Source organism: Eriocheir sinensis, chromosome 10 (genome assembly GCF_024679095.1).
Source record: "Eriocheir sinensis breed Jianghai 21 chromosome 10, ASM2467909v1, whole genome shotgun sequence".
Lineage (NCBI taxonomy): Eukaryota > Metazoa > Arthropoda > Malacostraca > Decapoda > Varunidae > Eriocheir > Eriocheir sinensis.
Window position 1 is genome coordinate 790549 of NC_066518.1, and position 16838 is coordinate 807386.

Here is a 16838-nt window from a genome sequence, read left to right on the forward strand (position 1 = left end):
ATTCATGCAGGTATTGATTGTTTTTAATTAAGGGTGGAAAATAAACCAAGCCCCAGAGTTCCCAAGGCCACGATCTCCCCGCCTCTGCCCTCACCACCATCAGCGATATCCCGGCTATCATTATAATTATACTCGCCTCCACCTCGAGCATCAACATTCAAAGACAGTTTTGCAAGGATCCGAATGGCCCAAGTTGCGTTGGCGCGTAGAGTTAGAGTGAAACTTGTGTAGAGTGATCGCTTTAAAGGATGTGAGAGAGAGAGAGAGAGAGAGAGAGAGAGAGAGAGAGAGAGAGAGAGAGAGAGAGAGAGAGAGAGAGACGGGGGAGGGAGGGGTAGACGTGGATAACGGCCTCCAGAAGCTTGACTAAAGGGACTAATTACATTATGGTAATCACGCTATCTTATCGCCAATCCCCCGCCACGTAAATGACCCGCTAAAGGAAGGGCGCGGGCTGCTTCCCTCGCCCCGGGTGCCGCCCGGAGCCTGAACCAACACCTCCCTCAGCCTTACGAGATGGGTGACTTGTCTCAGATCAGTCTTCCGTCCATTACTCTCCCTTTCTCCCGCCCTCCCTCCCCCCCCCCGCTCTCTCTCTCTCTCTCTCTCTCTCTCTCTCTCTCTCTCTCTCTCTCTCTCTCTCTCTCTCTCTCTCTCTGTTATGAAGCATCTGCATAGCGAAAGAAAATTAATGTTGGGTCCGTGAGTGCCCATTTTTTGAAGAATTGGAACTGCGGGCGAAATTTAGTGTGCACACACACACACACACACACACACACAAAAAAAAAAAAAAAAAAAAAAAAAAAAAAACACGATATTAGGAGTAGTGGTCGCTGCGGCAGCGGTGGTGGTGGTGATGGTGGTGGTGGTTGTTGTGAGTGGTGCGATGGAGGTGAAACAGTCATGGTTGTCCTGGCAGTAGTTCTAAGTATGGCCAAGTGACGGTGGTGGTGGTGATGATGGTGTCTCCGGCTGTGTTAACAAAAGGGCTGTCGTGGTGGTGATGGTTGTGTTATTGCTGGTGGTGCTGATGGTGGTGGTGAAGGTGGTGTTCATCCTTCCATTCTCCGGTGAACGGTTTTCATCTTTTATATCTCTCATATCTCTTCACGCTGCAGCGCCTCACCCTCATGCAATATCTCCTCTCGTCTTCACTATGCATCTTCTTCACTCTTTCTTCAGCCTTTTCTTCTCGCACTCTTTCCTCCTCGCGTCGTGCCTGGCTGGGCTCCCTCGCAGCCTGTCTCACCAAACAGTTTTACGGGTGAGCCAACTTTGTCTCATAAAACATCACGGAGCGACAACACTGTGTGAGGCGCGGCACACACGCTTTTGTTTACGGTCCCCAACGTAGCATAAGGCTTCTCCTCGCCCCCCGGCATGCGAGGTATGTGTGGCTGCGGCCCCACGCACCGGGCGTTTCTGTCTTGCTTACAGCTTGCGTCACAGCAGCTTCTTTCCCTACGAGTATTGATCACTCAGATGTAAAGTTTCCGCTTTACAACTTTTATCCAGGAAACAGGATCTTTATCGACAATTTTTGCAGTTTAATATTTGGATGTTTGTCAGATCTATATTACAGAAAATGCCTCTCAAGGCCATTAAAAATGTGTATTGTTGTGTGCATTATTAATAATAATGGATCCTAAAAATACAAAGACGCAATTTTTGTTAACCAGCTGCCAGTTTTTAACCCTCGCAGTGGCGGAAGATTACCCATATGCAAGATGGCGCCACTATAAACACTCGCCTGCGCCAGAACGGGCTGGGCCGACCATCAGGACCCACCGGAAAGAAGCCTTGGACCGACCATCAGGTTCCACAAAAAACAAAAAAAAAAATATCCCCAGGTCTTCAAGCAGCCGTAACTTAGACAACTTTTGACTAGCCAAGAGAAGTGTAGGTGTCAGTGCGGGGGTCATGGAAAATGAAAGCAAATTATGCATCATGGCCGCCATTTAAAATAAAAGGCCTCACTAGAGAGCCTACCGGCGCTATGTTCTGCACGAGCAGGATAATGCGTCATTCGAATCACAACACAGTCCTAAAAACGCCTCCATAGTGCAGTGGTTAGCACGCCTAGCTACGAATCTGCAGGACCGGGTTGGATCATGGACCGAGGCAGTCGTCGCCCAGCTCACCAACTAATCACCCTTTCTTCGGGCTGGTGGATAAATGGGCACCTGGGTAAACATGGGGGTGAGGAAAACTGTGAAAACCCACCAGGGCGTCACGCTTGCCTTGAGTCCCGGTGCGCAGACTGAGGAGCCGATGAGACGGAGCTGAGCACCGAGGTCACCCGCAGCTTGGCGTATGCCCTTGACCTTACCTATACCACCCGAGGCGACATCACGTCACTGCTGGTTGAGTTCAGGCACTAGTTATACTCTAATGAGTGTTGCTGTTACGGTAATAAACGCGGGTTATGAGCTCACTCACGGAACTCAATCCATCCATGATATTGGAATTTTTTTTATTTCTTTTCAATAGGAAATAAAAAAAAGATAAAATGAAGGAAACTTAAGCCATATCAGTAATACGTTCGGTGCTTATTTCTAAAAAATGATTAAAAAGAAAGAAAAATCATGCCAGAGGTCACTAATTAACGCCTCCATCGCCACTGTCCCGCCACGGAACTCTGGAAATTTTGAAACCTTCCAGCGGTTCATTAATTCCAAACCAAGGTACAGCTCCACGGCCCGGCCAGATGCACGACAGGCTGACCCTCTATGATAAAAAGAGAAAAATACTTCCACATTGTCAACCAAAAAAAAAAAAAAAAAAAAAAAAAAACAGATAACACCACGGCCAAAGCGATCATGTTGAGTGGGTCCCGCTGCGAGGCGCTGGTTTATTTTCACTTGCCTTTACCTTATATTTCTCTCTAAAACTGATATTTCCTGTTTTTCCAATGTATATGTGTGTGTGTGTGGGGGGGGGGTGAGAGAGAGAGAGAGAGAGAGAGAGAGAGAGAGAGAGAGAGAATCTGTCCAGGAGGGGACGAGCATTTCCATATTGGAGGACACCGTTATGGAAATCTAGAGCGTTTCGATGCTCAGGTTCTGCCGTTTCGTTCGTCCCTCGTTTCACCTTTAAGTTTAGAAAAGTGTCTGAAAAGCGTAAATTGGAATAACGGCGTCACAACTACATTTTTAAAAGAACAGGATCCGCCTTGAAATAATACGCACATTAGGCTCAGTAATAAACAAAACTCACATTATCATAATCATCAGCCGATCCCGATTAACCTGCAGGACAAATGTCTGACCTAAAATGTTCTCTCTCTCTCTCTCTCTCTCTCTCTCTCTCTCTCTCCTAGATATAAGTATACCTCCATTATCGCAAGTGTTTTGTTCCTGATCATTGCTTGTTATCATGCTAATTGATTATGAAACACTACCTTCACTTCCTTCGCATTCATCTTCAGACATACTTTCAGACTCTCTTCGATTCTTCTTTGTGAGTTTTCTTCAGAATCACTCAGTAAGAATTTTTCATCAATCTGTTTCAAAACTAACTAATAATCTCTAAAAGATAAGTGAAGAAACATCAATTAGGAGAGCTTTCGGAGAGGCAACATACTATCTCCAAATTCATTAAGAATTCAGCGCATGGTGACTTTGGTAAGAGTCAGGATAGTTGGGGAATAATTAACAACCTAAAGATTTGCAGGTTACATCGTCTTTCAAATAGATCCGGAGGAAAGCTTTAAAGAAAAATGGAATTCGTTTTAAATAAAGATTTAGAGTAAACTGCATCCTTGCTAAAATCATCGATCATCAAGTTACTGCATGCTTACTATAACCATCGTGCCATCAAGTTACTGCATGCTTACTAAAACCATCGTGCCATCAAGTTACTAAAACCATCGTGCCATCAAGTTACTGCATGCTTACTAAAACCATCGTGCCATCAAGTTACTGCATGCTTACTATAACCATCGTGCCATCAAGTTACTGCATGCTTACTAAAACCATCGTGCCATCAAGTTACTGCATGCTTACTAAAACCATCGTGCATCAAGTTACTGCATGCTTACTAAAACCATCATGCCATCAAGTTACTTAATTAATGCAGAACTGAAACTTTTTGAAAATTAATAAGTCACGGGAAAATTCGTGAATCATTTTAAAACGAGAAAATAACTTTTATACATAAAAACGAGTCGACAGCAACACTTTTACCCGCTTACATAATGATGGGTGAACTTGGCAAACTTTTCCAGTGTGTGTGTATGCGTGTGTGTGTGTATGTGTGTGTGAGAGAGAGAGAGAGAGAGAGAGAGAGAGAGAGAGAGAGAGAGAGAGAGAGAGAGAGAGAGAGAGAGAGAGAGAGAGAGAGAGAGAGTGTGTGTGTGTGTGTGTGTGTGTGTGTGTGTGTGTGTGTGTGTGTGTGTGTGTGTGTGTGTGTGTGTGTGGTGTGTGTGTGTGTGTGTGTGTGTGTGTGTGTGTGTGTGTGTGTGTGTGTGTGTGTGTGTGTGTGTATATATAATATATATATATATATATATATATATATATATATATATATATATATATATATATATATATATATATATATATATATATATATGTTTACAAGTGATTAACGATTGCTGGTCAAAGTAATAAATATTATTATGTTCATCATTAATGTTATAAGGCTTTTCATTATAAGAATGATAGTTAAAACACTGAGTGATCAAAGATCTTAGTGACAGTATGTATTGCTCTGCTTTCACCTTACATCTTGCGTCATCACGTAACACACTGTATTTGCTCCTTGCAGGAGGGCGCCGCCGCCGCACCGCACGCCGCGCCACCGAGTCATGGAAAGGAAGGCGGTGACGCTTGACGCTCCTCCTGACGGCTTCACGGACAAGGCGGTGGAGTAGCGAGGAGGCGGCGGCCGCGATGGTGGGAGGCAGTGGTGACAGGACGCCGCTACTGATGGTGGCCCGCTGCCCTTCCCCGTCTGGTGACGACCCTGTGTGGGGATGCTCCCCCGAACCTGCGTCCGTCCCTCCCCAACCCCCTCCCCTCCCGACTCTCAGCACGGACCATGTTCAGAAAAAACGAAGGTTCCTCACCAGGCTGGGTCTGTCCTCCATGCTTTCCCTTCGCACCCCGCCGTCCGTGAGTCCGGGGACGAAAGCGGAAACCACAAAACCTCGCGGAAGGAGCATCAATTTGTCTCTCAGTCTACCCTGGACTAGACAAAAGCACGGTGGAAAACATTGCGCTGTCACTGGAGATATTAAATCGAAGTCTGGAAACAAAAGCTGCCACAGGAGCAGGGCCGCAGAGGAGGAGGAGGAGTCGCCCGTCCTCATAACTTCCCCAGAGGCAGTAAAAAGGAGAAAACGCCGGCTATGGTGGGCGTCGAGGGGATACAAGACTGTTCCAGCAGACTCCCAGACACAACCTACAAGTCAGGTGACCGGCGAGAGGCCATCACGGGCCTGGGTTCCTGGCGCTCCAGCCTGGTCATCCGTAATCCAGGGGCTGCAGTCCGTGGCCCTGGTGTTGGTGGTGTCGCTCCTGAGCCCTGTTGGCGCATTCTGCCCACGAGGATGTGTTTGTGACGACGTGAGGCTGCGGTCCCAATGCGTCAACGCAGACTTAGACGTGATCCCCATACTGATGAACCCCGGCACCCTGGAGCTGAACCTAAGCCACAACAGGATCAAGACCATTCTGGAGGGGCTGACCTTTTATGACGTGCTGCAATACCTTGACCTCGCCCACAACGAAGTGGTGTCGCTAGGCTCACAAAACTTTGTATCACAACGGGCTCTCCACACGCTCATCATTAACAACAATAAGGTGTCAAAAATTCATAGCAGAGCCTTTCTTGGGCTCACTAAGCTCACAACTTTAGATTTAAGTGATAATTATATAGAAAACATTGAAAACAATGCTTTTGGCTCCCTAAATAAATTGAAAATTCTCGACTTGTCTAACAATCGGATAAAAAATCTGACTGTAAACACCTTCGCAAAGCTTCGGGGACTGAAAGTGCTCAACTTGTGCAAAAATGAGCTTAAACATGTTTTCACTGAAGTGTTTGAGCCTCTAAGAGAGCTGCAGGAACTGGACTTGTGCTCTAATCAGATTACGACCATCCAAAACTTTGCCTTCCAGAACCTAAAGGGTCTAATCATCCTTAAACTAAGCAATAACCAGATGTATCACATCCAAGAAAAGGCCTTCCGCGGCCTGGACTCCCTGAGGTTCCTGGGTCTGAAGGACAACGCGTTCACACACGTGCCCAGCCTCGTCCTTGCGCCCATTGGCGATTTGGAAGAACTGGACATCAGTATTAACCCCTTGACGACCCTCCCTTTTGCTCCTTTCATTCATGTTCCAAAACTTAAAAGTCTCCACATATCACGGTGCGAGAATCTGTCCTCCGTAGACAGCGGAGCGTTTAACAGCTTGGGGTCACTCACTACCCTTGTACTGAGCTTCAACCCTCAGCTAACCTCCCTCCAGCGAGACGTGTTCAAGCCGCTCACCAACCTCAGGCACCTGGTTCTGAGAGGTAACGGCTTGAGGACGTTTGACCAATCTCTCGTCAGCTCCACTATTCTCCAGTCCCTTGACCTGCGAGACAATAGCCTCGAGTGTAATTGCTCCATTAAGTGGCTGCAAGAGGCCAGTCTCAACAATAGCATCTCTCTCAAAATTGAGGAGATTTTGTGCGCAGGACCGGAACTCCTCGCGGGAAGGAGCCTCTCAGAGCTATCAGAATATGATCTGGAGTGTTACAACAACGTGGTAGTAGTGGCCTCTTGTGCGGCCGCCTCCATGGCCCTCGTGCTGCTCCTCGTCGCCTTCGGCATTGTGTACTACAAGAACTGCCGAAAGATGAAGGCGATGGTGCACGATCACTGGCCAGAAAAGATCGTGGCTACGTGGAAGGACCCAGAGTACCAGAAGCAGCAGCTGGAGGATGAAGAATACACTTTCCACTCGCTTCGCGGCGTCCAGCACATTCCAGTCACAGTCATCTGACAGGAGCTCGGTGGAGACCAGCCCCCGCCCGCTGGCCTCCACGACGAGCTCATAAACAGAACAAAGGCGCTCAAAAACACTTTTAAGCCGGATGATACCATCAGGAGATCCTCTCGCCGCCCCGGAAGCAGTCGGACCCTCCAGGACCACTACTCCTCGCTCAAGACCCCGGGAAGGGCCGCCCACGATGGTTTCTTTGGTGTGGCTCCTCTGGAGAACGGTGTGGGCTGCACCACCGGTACCAACGGCAGCAGCAACGGCGTCCATCGCATCTCGCACTACGTGCCGCCCTCACCTCCACCTGGCGCCGCCCCTCGCAAGCACAAGACGCCCATTTACGCCGAGCCGCACGTAAAGATCCGGCAAGGTAGCGGCGATGGAGCCACCACCAAGGCTTCTAAAGACTCCGGATACTATTCCTGCGAGTTTTTGGATCAGAATCCGTACACGGGGTCCATGAAGGAGGCCAGCAAGGGGCGATCAAACTCTTACCAGTCCAGTAGAAGCCTGGGCCGCCACCTGCCCCCCAGCGACTCGGGAGTGTTCACGCTGAGCCAAATGTACGCCCACCAGGGGCAGCAGGGGTTCAGCAGCCACCAGGAGGGCATCTACGACAACATAATATAACGCCAACCGGCCAAATGAGGACTCTTACGCCCCGTGTTTTCGTGGTCAATTATTACATAATATCACGTTTTCCCCTCATTTGTATAGCAGATAGTTACTGTTATAAGTCACATTTGTTTCTCTCAATGCATGATATTGTAATATAAAAAAAATAACTATAACACCCACATTACCAACACACCCCAGTTCCTCTTTGCTCATGAACCTTCCAAGTGATAGACTCAAGCAGCACTTTTAAGAACGTTGTTTTACCACTCGCGAGGAGTCGGATTTGGGAGAGTCACCCTCAGATTTTTATCACCATGTACAGTACCGCTCAGTCCCTCCGGACGCCTGCACTCCTTGATTTTTTAGCTCTTAAGGCTGTTGCTTGGGATCGGTGCGCCTCAGTCAGCTCTCCGCTGCGCCACCGATAATCAAAAGCCTTGGGCGACGCTGATAAGTCGCCTTTGTCTTGGATAACAGTGTCAAGTTCATTGGAAAATAATAATAGTAATAATATTAAAACGATTTTGTATACTATCAACTGTTTTTTCCCGTCATTAAAACTATGATTATGCTTCAGATGAGTTTTCTTTAACCTATACCTGCATCTTGGAAGGGACGGTCAAAACTAGAAGAAGAAAAAAGACGACCACAAAGAATTAAGCTAAAACAATTATTTTACTCATTTTTTTTTTCTAGTTTCTAAACTTAGTCCAACCTCAGTCAGTGGAAAGACTAGAAACAATCATGATATACTGTACAAATATTTACAATTGCCAGGAGGATGGCTTTAGGATATTACACAAACCTGATGTAGAAAATATAATACACGATCTCCCTTCAGCAAACTACACACAAACACAACCGGAACTTATGAACGTGTAACGGAGAAATTAACTTCCGCGAGCACTGCACCAAAGGCCTCAACGAAAAAGCATTATTTAACAACGCAATAAACTACACTAACATCGACAAATAAACAGTGAATACGCGATAGCAAACAGCAAAAGCAGGAAATTACTGCAGTACATTAATTCCTGTAAAAAAAAATAACAATGGGAGACTTTATATACACAACAACGAAATGCATTAAAACACTCGTTCACGCACACACACACACACACACACACAGAACCGGATATCTAGAGATGGTCAGCGATGGAACACGACTGAGAACACAATACATCTAACGCTCACACGCTTACAGACAGACCGAGAAACAGGAGGCTTGAACAAAAAAAGGAGTAGATGAAACAAATAACTGAGAAATGGAAAAAAAAAAAAAATGTGCCAAGCCTTTCGACTTCGGTAGGCCCATAGCTTTCAGTGAGTACAGTTCAAGAAGTTATTTTCCTTTCCTTTCCTTTCCACGCACAATTCCCTTTTTTGTTTTGTTTTTAATGTCTGCAACAATTACATCAGCTCTTTGTTACCATTCTGATGTAGAAAATAACGCTGAATTTGATTAGGCAATTTCTCTACGTGTTGCTTCTACTCTTAACATAACCGTACAGGTATATCAAATTAGGAACAAACTTTTACAATCTAATTTTCTTCTCTTTGGGGATGAATCTGCCGATGAAAGACAAACTAATTAGAGGACAGCAGAAAATAATAACGCTTGAAAGCAAGATAACTGAATAAATGAATAAATGAATTTTTATTTGATTAAAATAATTACCTATCGATAATAAATGAATAAAAAAAACGTCAATTATTTTCAGCTCCTTTACCCGATTACAGAAGTTGAAAGTTGTTTTTCTGCTCACTATCATTTCAACCTTTCCCTACGCTTCTTTCTTCTTTTCAGACCGAGGAACAACGCTCTCAGCTGCTTTTCCAACATGCAGCTCACAAAGGCGCCGGAAAAAAGTACCGCGAACTGTCAACACAAATAGAAGTTCAGACAAAGCGAAGCCGCCGTAGACATCATGTTTTTACCGTCGAGGAGCCCGTAAGAACTGTAGGCGCCCACTTCATAACCCAGCCAGGCGGTCTTCCCCCTCGCGCTGTTTGTCCGCGATAAATAGGTCGTATCGTGCCCTTTGAAAGAGCAAATAGAATGCCCGAACACTCAGCTGATCTTCCCCTCCGCCAATTCACTCCCACAATGCACCGCGGCGAGAGAGGGAGAGTGTTTGTTGACGTTAGCGACGTCACAAGAGCGTCGGCGGCAGGCGTTGAGCCCTGAATCCTCTGCTACCTCACCTTCCCTAACTCCCTCTCCTCCTGCCTTGGCCGCCTGCCCTCACTCGCTTTTCTCCTGTCCCACACGCCTTCCCCCTCCACCAGCCCTCCCCCCTCCCTTCCTGCCCTCCCTCCATTCTTTCGTAAGAGGCAGCCACATACCTTCTGCCTGTGTTTCCATGGTAAAGTCAAAAAGAATAATAATGGTGACTACGGGTTGACTTTCGTAATAATGGCAACTCTCTCTCTCTCTCTCTCTCTCTCTCTCTCTCTCTCTCTCTCTCTCTCTCTCTCTCTCTCTCTCTCTCTCTCTCTCTCTCTCTCTCTCTCTCTCTCTCTCTCTCTCTGTCTCTCTCTCTCTCTCTCTCTCTCTCTCTTTCTATTTTTATAGCATATATTCATATTTCATTTTTTCCCTACATGAGTCTAAATTTATGAAGGACCAACTTTAACGAGAAGAGAGAGAGAGAGAGAGAGAGAGAGAGAGAGAGAGAGAGAGAGAGAGAGAGAGAGATAGTGTAACCGGAAACAGGTGAAACAGAGGATGGGCGTAGAGTTTAGCGCAGTAATTTCTTGTGTGGTGGAAAGTTATGGTAACCGAGGATCTCTCTCTCTCTCTCTCTCTCTCTCTCTCTCTCTCTCTCTCTCTCTCTCTTACCCCCAATATTCGCAGTCACGCTTCAGGGCAGACATCACCACCTCAGCGCTCTCCCCCGACACCCCTCTAGCGATTCTTCACCTTCCTTCCTCCTCCTCCTCCTCCTCCTCCTCTTCCTCCTCCTCCTTCCCCTCCTTACCCTTCCTCCCACTAAGAATCTGCCCTGCCGTCCCATCGGAAGCCCTCTCCCCTTCCTTCTCTCCCCGGGCTGGCTGCCAAGTTTACACTGAGACAAAGAGGAAGAAAGGGAGAGAAAAATGCTTTTAGAGGAATATATTCTCTCTCTCTCTCTCTCTCTCTCTCTCTCTCTCTCTCACACACACACACACACACACACACACACACACACACACACACACACACACACAAACACACACACACACACACACACACACACACACACACACACATAACCCTGCCCGAAGAAGTCGTTGGACACGCCACACCGAAGCCTCAGCGCCTGCCGGAAGCACAAGGGGGACGCCAGGACCGAAACCCTCATGCCAGCAGCCCAAGCCCTGCCTCCCGCCCTCCTCCACCCGCTACTCGCAGGACGGACCGAAGCGATGACGCACGGGAATATAGAAACGATGAAGAATACAAATTGGATCTCGTCCGATATATGTAAATAGACGAGGTGGAAAGTTGGGAAAATATTTTGGGTGGCGAAAAAATCTTCAACTTTGGGTTTTATAACAATATTTTCATCAGATAAAGATGGATGAAGGAATATCTTACCCAAGGTTATAAAGCATTTTAATAGCCTAAATTTCATTCACTGGTATTTTTTTTACGAATAGAAATAACAGTTACTGACACTAAACACTTTAAGTATTCCGGAACAATGATTTTTTTTTTTTTTTTTTTTTTTTTACATGTGGCCTATAGCGCCGGTAGGCTATTACGTTGGGGCCGGATGGTCGGTCCGAGCCTGTAGTGGTGCAGGCAGTTGTTTATAGTGGCGCCATTATTATTGGCTCATGCTGCCCCCCGGAACTTATTCTTGATTTCACTTGCGCTGCACAGCTTCTTCTAGAGTCCGGGTTGATAGGTGGTCTTCAGGACAGCATGTGGGTAGTCTTAGGCCACTCGGCGGTGACTGAAAAATCCCAGGTGTTTAGCGGCGGATTCGAACCAGCATCATGGACAGTGCACGGAATGCGGGGCCGGCACGCTAACCACTCAGCCACACAAACTGCCGATTATTATCGCTGTTCTTTTCAAAGTACACATATATAGTCACGATGTGAAACACACATCCCCCCCCCCCCCACCCACCCACCCACACCCCCACCCCCACCGACACACACACACACACACACACACACACACACACCGCTCCGATAGCTGCCAGTAAAGCGCCGCACTGCCAGGCTTCACGGCCTGACAGGGACTGGTTCGAGCACCGCTCAGGCCGTTTTTGTTTTTTTCTGCTGAATAAGAGTGGAAAGTTACGGTAACCGAGGATCTCTCTCTCTCTCTCTCTCTCTCTCTCTCTCTCTCTCTCTCTCTCTCTCTCTCTCTCTCTCTCTCAGCTTGGTCAAGGTGGATGGGGTGTGTGGTGTGTGAAGTCTTGGCAGTACCCAGAGATCGACTATAGAGCCTTCCTCTAATCAGGAGGGTACTTACCGGCGATTGCGAGTCCAACTCGTGATCAGCCCGTGGTGATACACACACACACACACACACACACACACACACACACACACACACACACACACACACACACACACACACACACACACACACACACACACACACACACACACACACACACATTGACAAACAGAAAAACAAAGACTCACATAAATAGATCGACAGGTAAGTAAATATATAACTATAACTACAGAAGCATATATATATATATATATATATATATATATATATATATATATATATATATATATATATATATATATATATATATATATATATATATATATATATATATATATATATATATATATATATATATATATATATATAACCATGGTCGCCTTCATTACCAATGGATTGTATCGTCTCGTAGCTAAACACATTTCTACGTAAAGGATCGTTTCATCAATTAACTTAATGATTAATTCCTTTTCCTTCATCAAACTTAGCTAAGGAGAGACAGCTACCCAAAGAAGGCGTTGCTGAATGCTTAGCATGATGTGCCAAATAAAAGTAATAAAACAAGGAGGCATTTCGCTGATCACAATGACATAAAAGCGGCAACTGTTGTGATGACTCGCGAACAAGGAAATTTCCGCTAAATTAGTCAGGCGTCATTAAGTAATTTGTGATAATATCATGCAGAAAGAACTTTATTACACTCGTTCCTTGCGAAATTTATCAAATTTACAGCCGATGTGTCAGGGAAAGTGAAATTAAGCGTGCATCGAGGCTCAAACGTTCCGGATATTGAATTTACGCCAATAAATAATCGCAAGTAGTGATACTAATGATGAGGACAATTTTTATGACAAGAAAAACAAATAATAAGGCATATTACTGATGCTATTACTATTACTATATTACTACTACTACTTCTACCACTACTACTACGATTATTACAACTACTACTAAGACGTCGACGACGACAATGACGACGACTACTTTTTCAACTACTACTACTACTACTACCACTTTTACTACTACTACTACTACTACTACTACTACTACTACTACTACAACTACTACTACTATCACTACCACTACTACTACTACTACTACTACTACTATTACTACATGTAGAAATGTCAGTTATAGCACCAAGTCATCTGACCCTCTGATCGTTTCCAAATTTTATCCACACAACAAAAAAACACAAGCTGCCATAAAAGGAACATATTGCACCCAATCCTCATGCATGAAGAGCACGTGTAGGCTTAGCGCACGCACGCAGACGCCAGCACGCAGGCTCGGTATCATGCCTGCGATCCCATAAGAGGATTCGAAACGCAGGCCAGCGAGACACTAAGCCAGCCTGCAGCACGACCCCGCGAAATTGTCATGCGAGAGAGTGCAAGGCAGGAAGGGCTGGCGGGGCGGCGCGAGGCAGGGCAAGGCGACACATACACAAGGAGGGCAGAGTGAGTACAATTGAATGATGCGACGAGCGACTAATATCTATCTTCCATTCATAAACAGAGACAACCGGCCAGGCAAGAAAGGGGTAAAAGAGCAGAGCGTATTACGAACGGCATGAGTACAACTGAACGGTGATATAGTTGACACACTTTTCTCCCGCTTGGAATGGACCAGCTGGGCAGAAAGGTCGAGGAGTAGAAGAGGAAAGACAGAATGCAGAAAAATAGACATATGGATCGGCAGGATAGAGGGAGTAAGAGGGAACAGACCGAAGTACAGAGCGACAAACACGTTACACAACCATTTGAGATGAATGATAATATGGTTTTCTTTTTCCGCCTCTGTAAACAAATGTATAATGTTCGAGGGGAAAACTTAAACGTGAAGAAACAAACACGTTGCACAACCTTCTGATATAGATGATGATACGGTTTTCTTCTCTACCGCTGAAAACAACAACAACAAAAAAGTAAAATGCTCACGTGTAGATAGTGAAGGCTGAAGGCGCTTACGTCAAGATCGTGGTTTGTGACGCGTGACGGTGATGTATCGCAGGCAACTCTAATAAGGTGTGTCGCTATTGTGTTAGACAGCGTGATATATTCTGTCCTTTGAGTATTTTAGCACAATATCGCGTACTATTTGTTCTACGAGAGAGAGAGAGAGAGAGAGAGAGAGAGAGAGAGAGAGAGAGAGAGAGAGAGAGAGAGAGAGAGAGAGAGAGAGAGAGAGAGAGAGAGAGAGAGAGAGAGAGAGAAATGGGAGGGGGTTAGTGGAGCATAATATTGTGATGCCTTGTCCACGAGCCGAGCATGTGGAAAACTCGTCCATCCGGCAAAAAGAAAAAAATGTATGTGTGTGTTTGTCCAGTCACCTAAAAGACAGACACGTGTGACTTCACCGAGGAAACCTTACCCGCTGGAAAGCTACTAAATAAATCAAAACAGCAGCATTTCAAACAATTCACTCTGCAGTATTATTCTCATTTCTTTAGGTTTATTACATTAGAGGTTAAGGGTTGAGGAACGCAATTTAGGATCAAGAACATCCTTTCCCAGACACTGAAGCGGCAGAGGCGTGAGCCTTACCTATCCTCTTCAGCGTGGCATTGTGATGAAATATTTCCCAGACAAGCACACGACACGGAACGTTTCGTTACAAAAGAACTCTTCAGGGACACCTTCCACTATCCTCTGTCCTATCAGCATACCTTCGAGTTTTCTCTTACCTTCCATTCCGTTCTCCAATAAAAAATAGTATGTGCTTTGACCTTCCATTGAGAGAGTACCCCCATACCCCTAGTTTCTTTATTAGCTTTCTATTCAATCTTCTCAGTAAGCTCCATTCTCTCCCCCTTATTTTGTTGTTTCACCTTCCATTCCGTCACTTTAGAATGTGCTGTGAGCTTCCATTCCCTCTCTCTACAAGCATGTGAGAACAGCATACATACTCTCCTACATTCTCCTCATATGGAATATTACGTTTGTCTCGTTACATAACAGAAGCTTAGTGCCGCCCAGCGTTCAGGAGCGCCGAGAGGGAAAAGTGCAGAGGAGACAGGGTCAATCGGTTCCTCTAGTGTGTTTGTTTCCTTTCTGTGTACAGCTGAACCTGATATCTCGTGATGGGAAGGTAAAAGGTTATTGTTGCATGGGGAATTATGCAAGCGCGCGCGAGCAAGAAAGGGACGGAGAGAGAGAGAGAGAGAGAGAGAGAGAGAGAGAGAGAGAGAGAGAGAGAGAGAGAGAGAGAGAGAGAGAGAGAGAGAGAGAGAGAGAGAGAGAGAGAGAGAGAGAGAGAGAGAGAGAGAGAGAGAGAGAGAGAGTATATATGTACGCAGCATTTTTTCAATCATTACCTAAAGCAACTGTCAATCTATTATCAGATACAACTGAGTATAAATTGCTCCGTAGAACTATTGGATTTATGTAAATATAGGTTTTCGATTCTTACTCTGACTCCCTTTCGCATCACTAACCTTTCCAGTCCATCACACCGACAATAAAAATGGTTGCGTAGCATTTAAAAAAAAAATCAACAGAGACCACGGCGGCTGCTCCCTCAAAAGTTCACTGAAGCGACTCCGGACCTCGACGTTATTGTATGTGTTTGTGCGTGTTTAATTCCTCCATGCTCATCCTGGTGGTAGAATGCAAGTTTTCTGAGAGAGGAAAGAAGCAGGATAGGAGCCAGGAAGGAGATTGGAGAGTACGGCAGGAAGGCAGGAAAGGAGGGACTAAACAGTAATAGGTAAGAACAAATCAAGGAGCAGGAGGCGGGCAAAGAACAAGAAAATGGGTAGGACAGGAAGTATTCTATTGATGAAGTTGATGGTTGGAGGGAGTGAACTTTTCCTCTCAGCTACTCTCCTCTGCCCTCCTGTCTATCTCCTTCCTTTCTTCTCTCCTATTCTTCTCTTTTGCCCACTTCCCTCCCTTCTCTCTTCTTCCTTCCTTCTCTCGTATTCTCCTCTTCTGCCCACTTCCCTTCCTTCTATCTTCCTCCATTTCTCTCTCCTACTCTTCCCCTCCGTCCACTTCCCTCCCTTCCCTCATACTCTTCTGCCCACGTCCTTTTTATTCTTCCTTCACTCTCCCACTATTCTCCTTTTCTGCCCACTGCCTTTTCCTTCCTTCCTCATCCTTTCCTACCACCTACTTTCCTCTTCACACCACTTTCCTCCCTTCTCTCCTCTTCTACCCACGTCTTCCTTTTTATTCTTCTTCCCCTTCTCTCTCCAACACTTCTCTTCTGCCCATTACCCTCGCCGCCCTCCCCTTCCAGAACACTTTGTCCCTGTCCTCGCCACTCCGCCCGAACCACTCCTGCTCTACAAGTGATTCTGGTCCTCTCCCTCACCACTCCTCTCCTCTCCTCTCCTCTCTTACCCCAAGCCTTCATCACACAGCTTCTTCCTCGTCTGGCTTTAGTCTTTATCCACGCAAACGACGGAATGAAAATACTAAAGTAGAACCGATATATTGTTGTGTACAGGTGGAAGGCTTGATGATTGGTTTTTGTGTTTTTGTGTGTGTGTGTGTGTGTGTGTGTGTGTGTGTGTGTGTGTGTGTGTGTGTGTGTGTGTGTGTGTGTGTGTGTGTGTGTGTGTGTGTGTGTGTGTGTGTGTGTGTGTGTGTGTGTGTGTAGTTTTTATTTCCAGACATTTTGCGTCACCTCGAAAGCCTATTAGTTTTATTAAGACATTTAGTTTTAGTTTTATTGGAAATTCAAAGAAAATGATCAAATAATAAAAGAAATTACATGCGCTTCCAAGCAGACAAAAACACACGCAACATAAAAATAAAAAGTGA

The 16838-nt window shown here is 45.7% G+C and overlaps 1 protein-coding gene across 2 annotated transcripts in view; it reads left to right on the forward strand.

The window, feature by feature from the left end:
- Window positions 1-8186, forward strand: part of LOC126996402 (insulin-like growth factor-binding protein complex acid labile subunit) — a 60581-nt gene extending 52395 nt beyond the window's left edge. For both annotated transcript variants that reach the window (XM_050856788.1, XM_050856786.1), the window contains one exon: window positions 4768-8186. In XM_050856788.1, coding sequence (XP_050712745.1) covers window positions 4893-6995 — 2103 coding nt within the window. In that variant the 5' untranslated portion in view covers window positions 4768-4892 and the 3' untranslated portion in view covers window positions 6996-8186. The remainder of the gene's footprint in view (window positions 1-4767) is intronic.
- Window positions 8187-16838: the final 8652 nt, after the last annotated feature.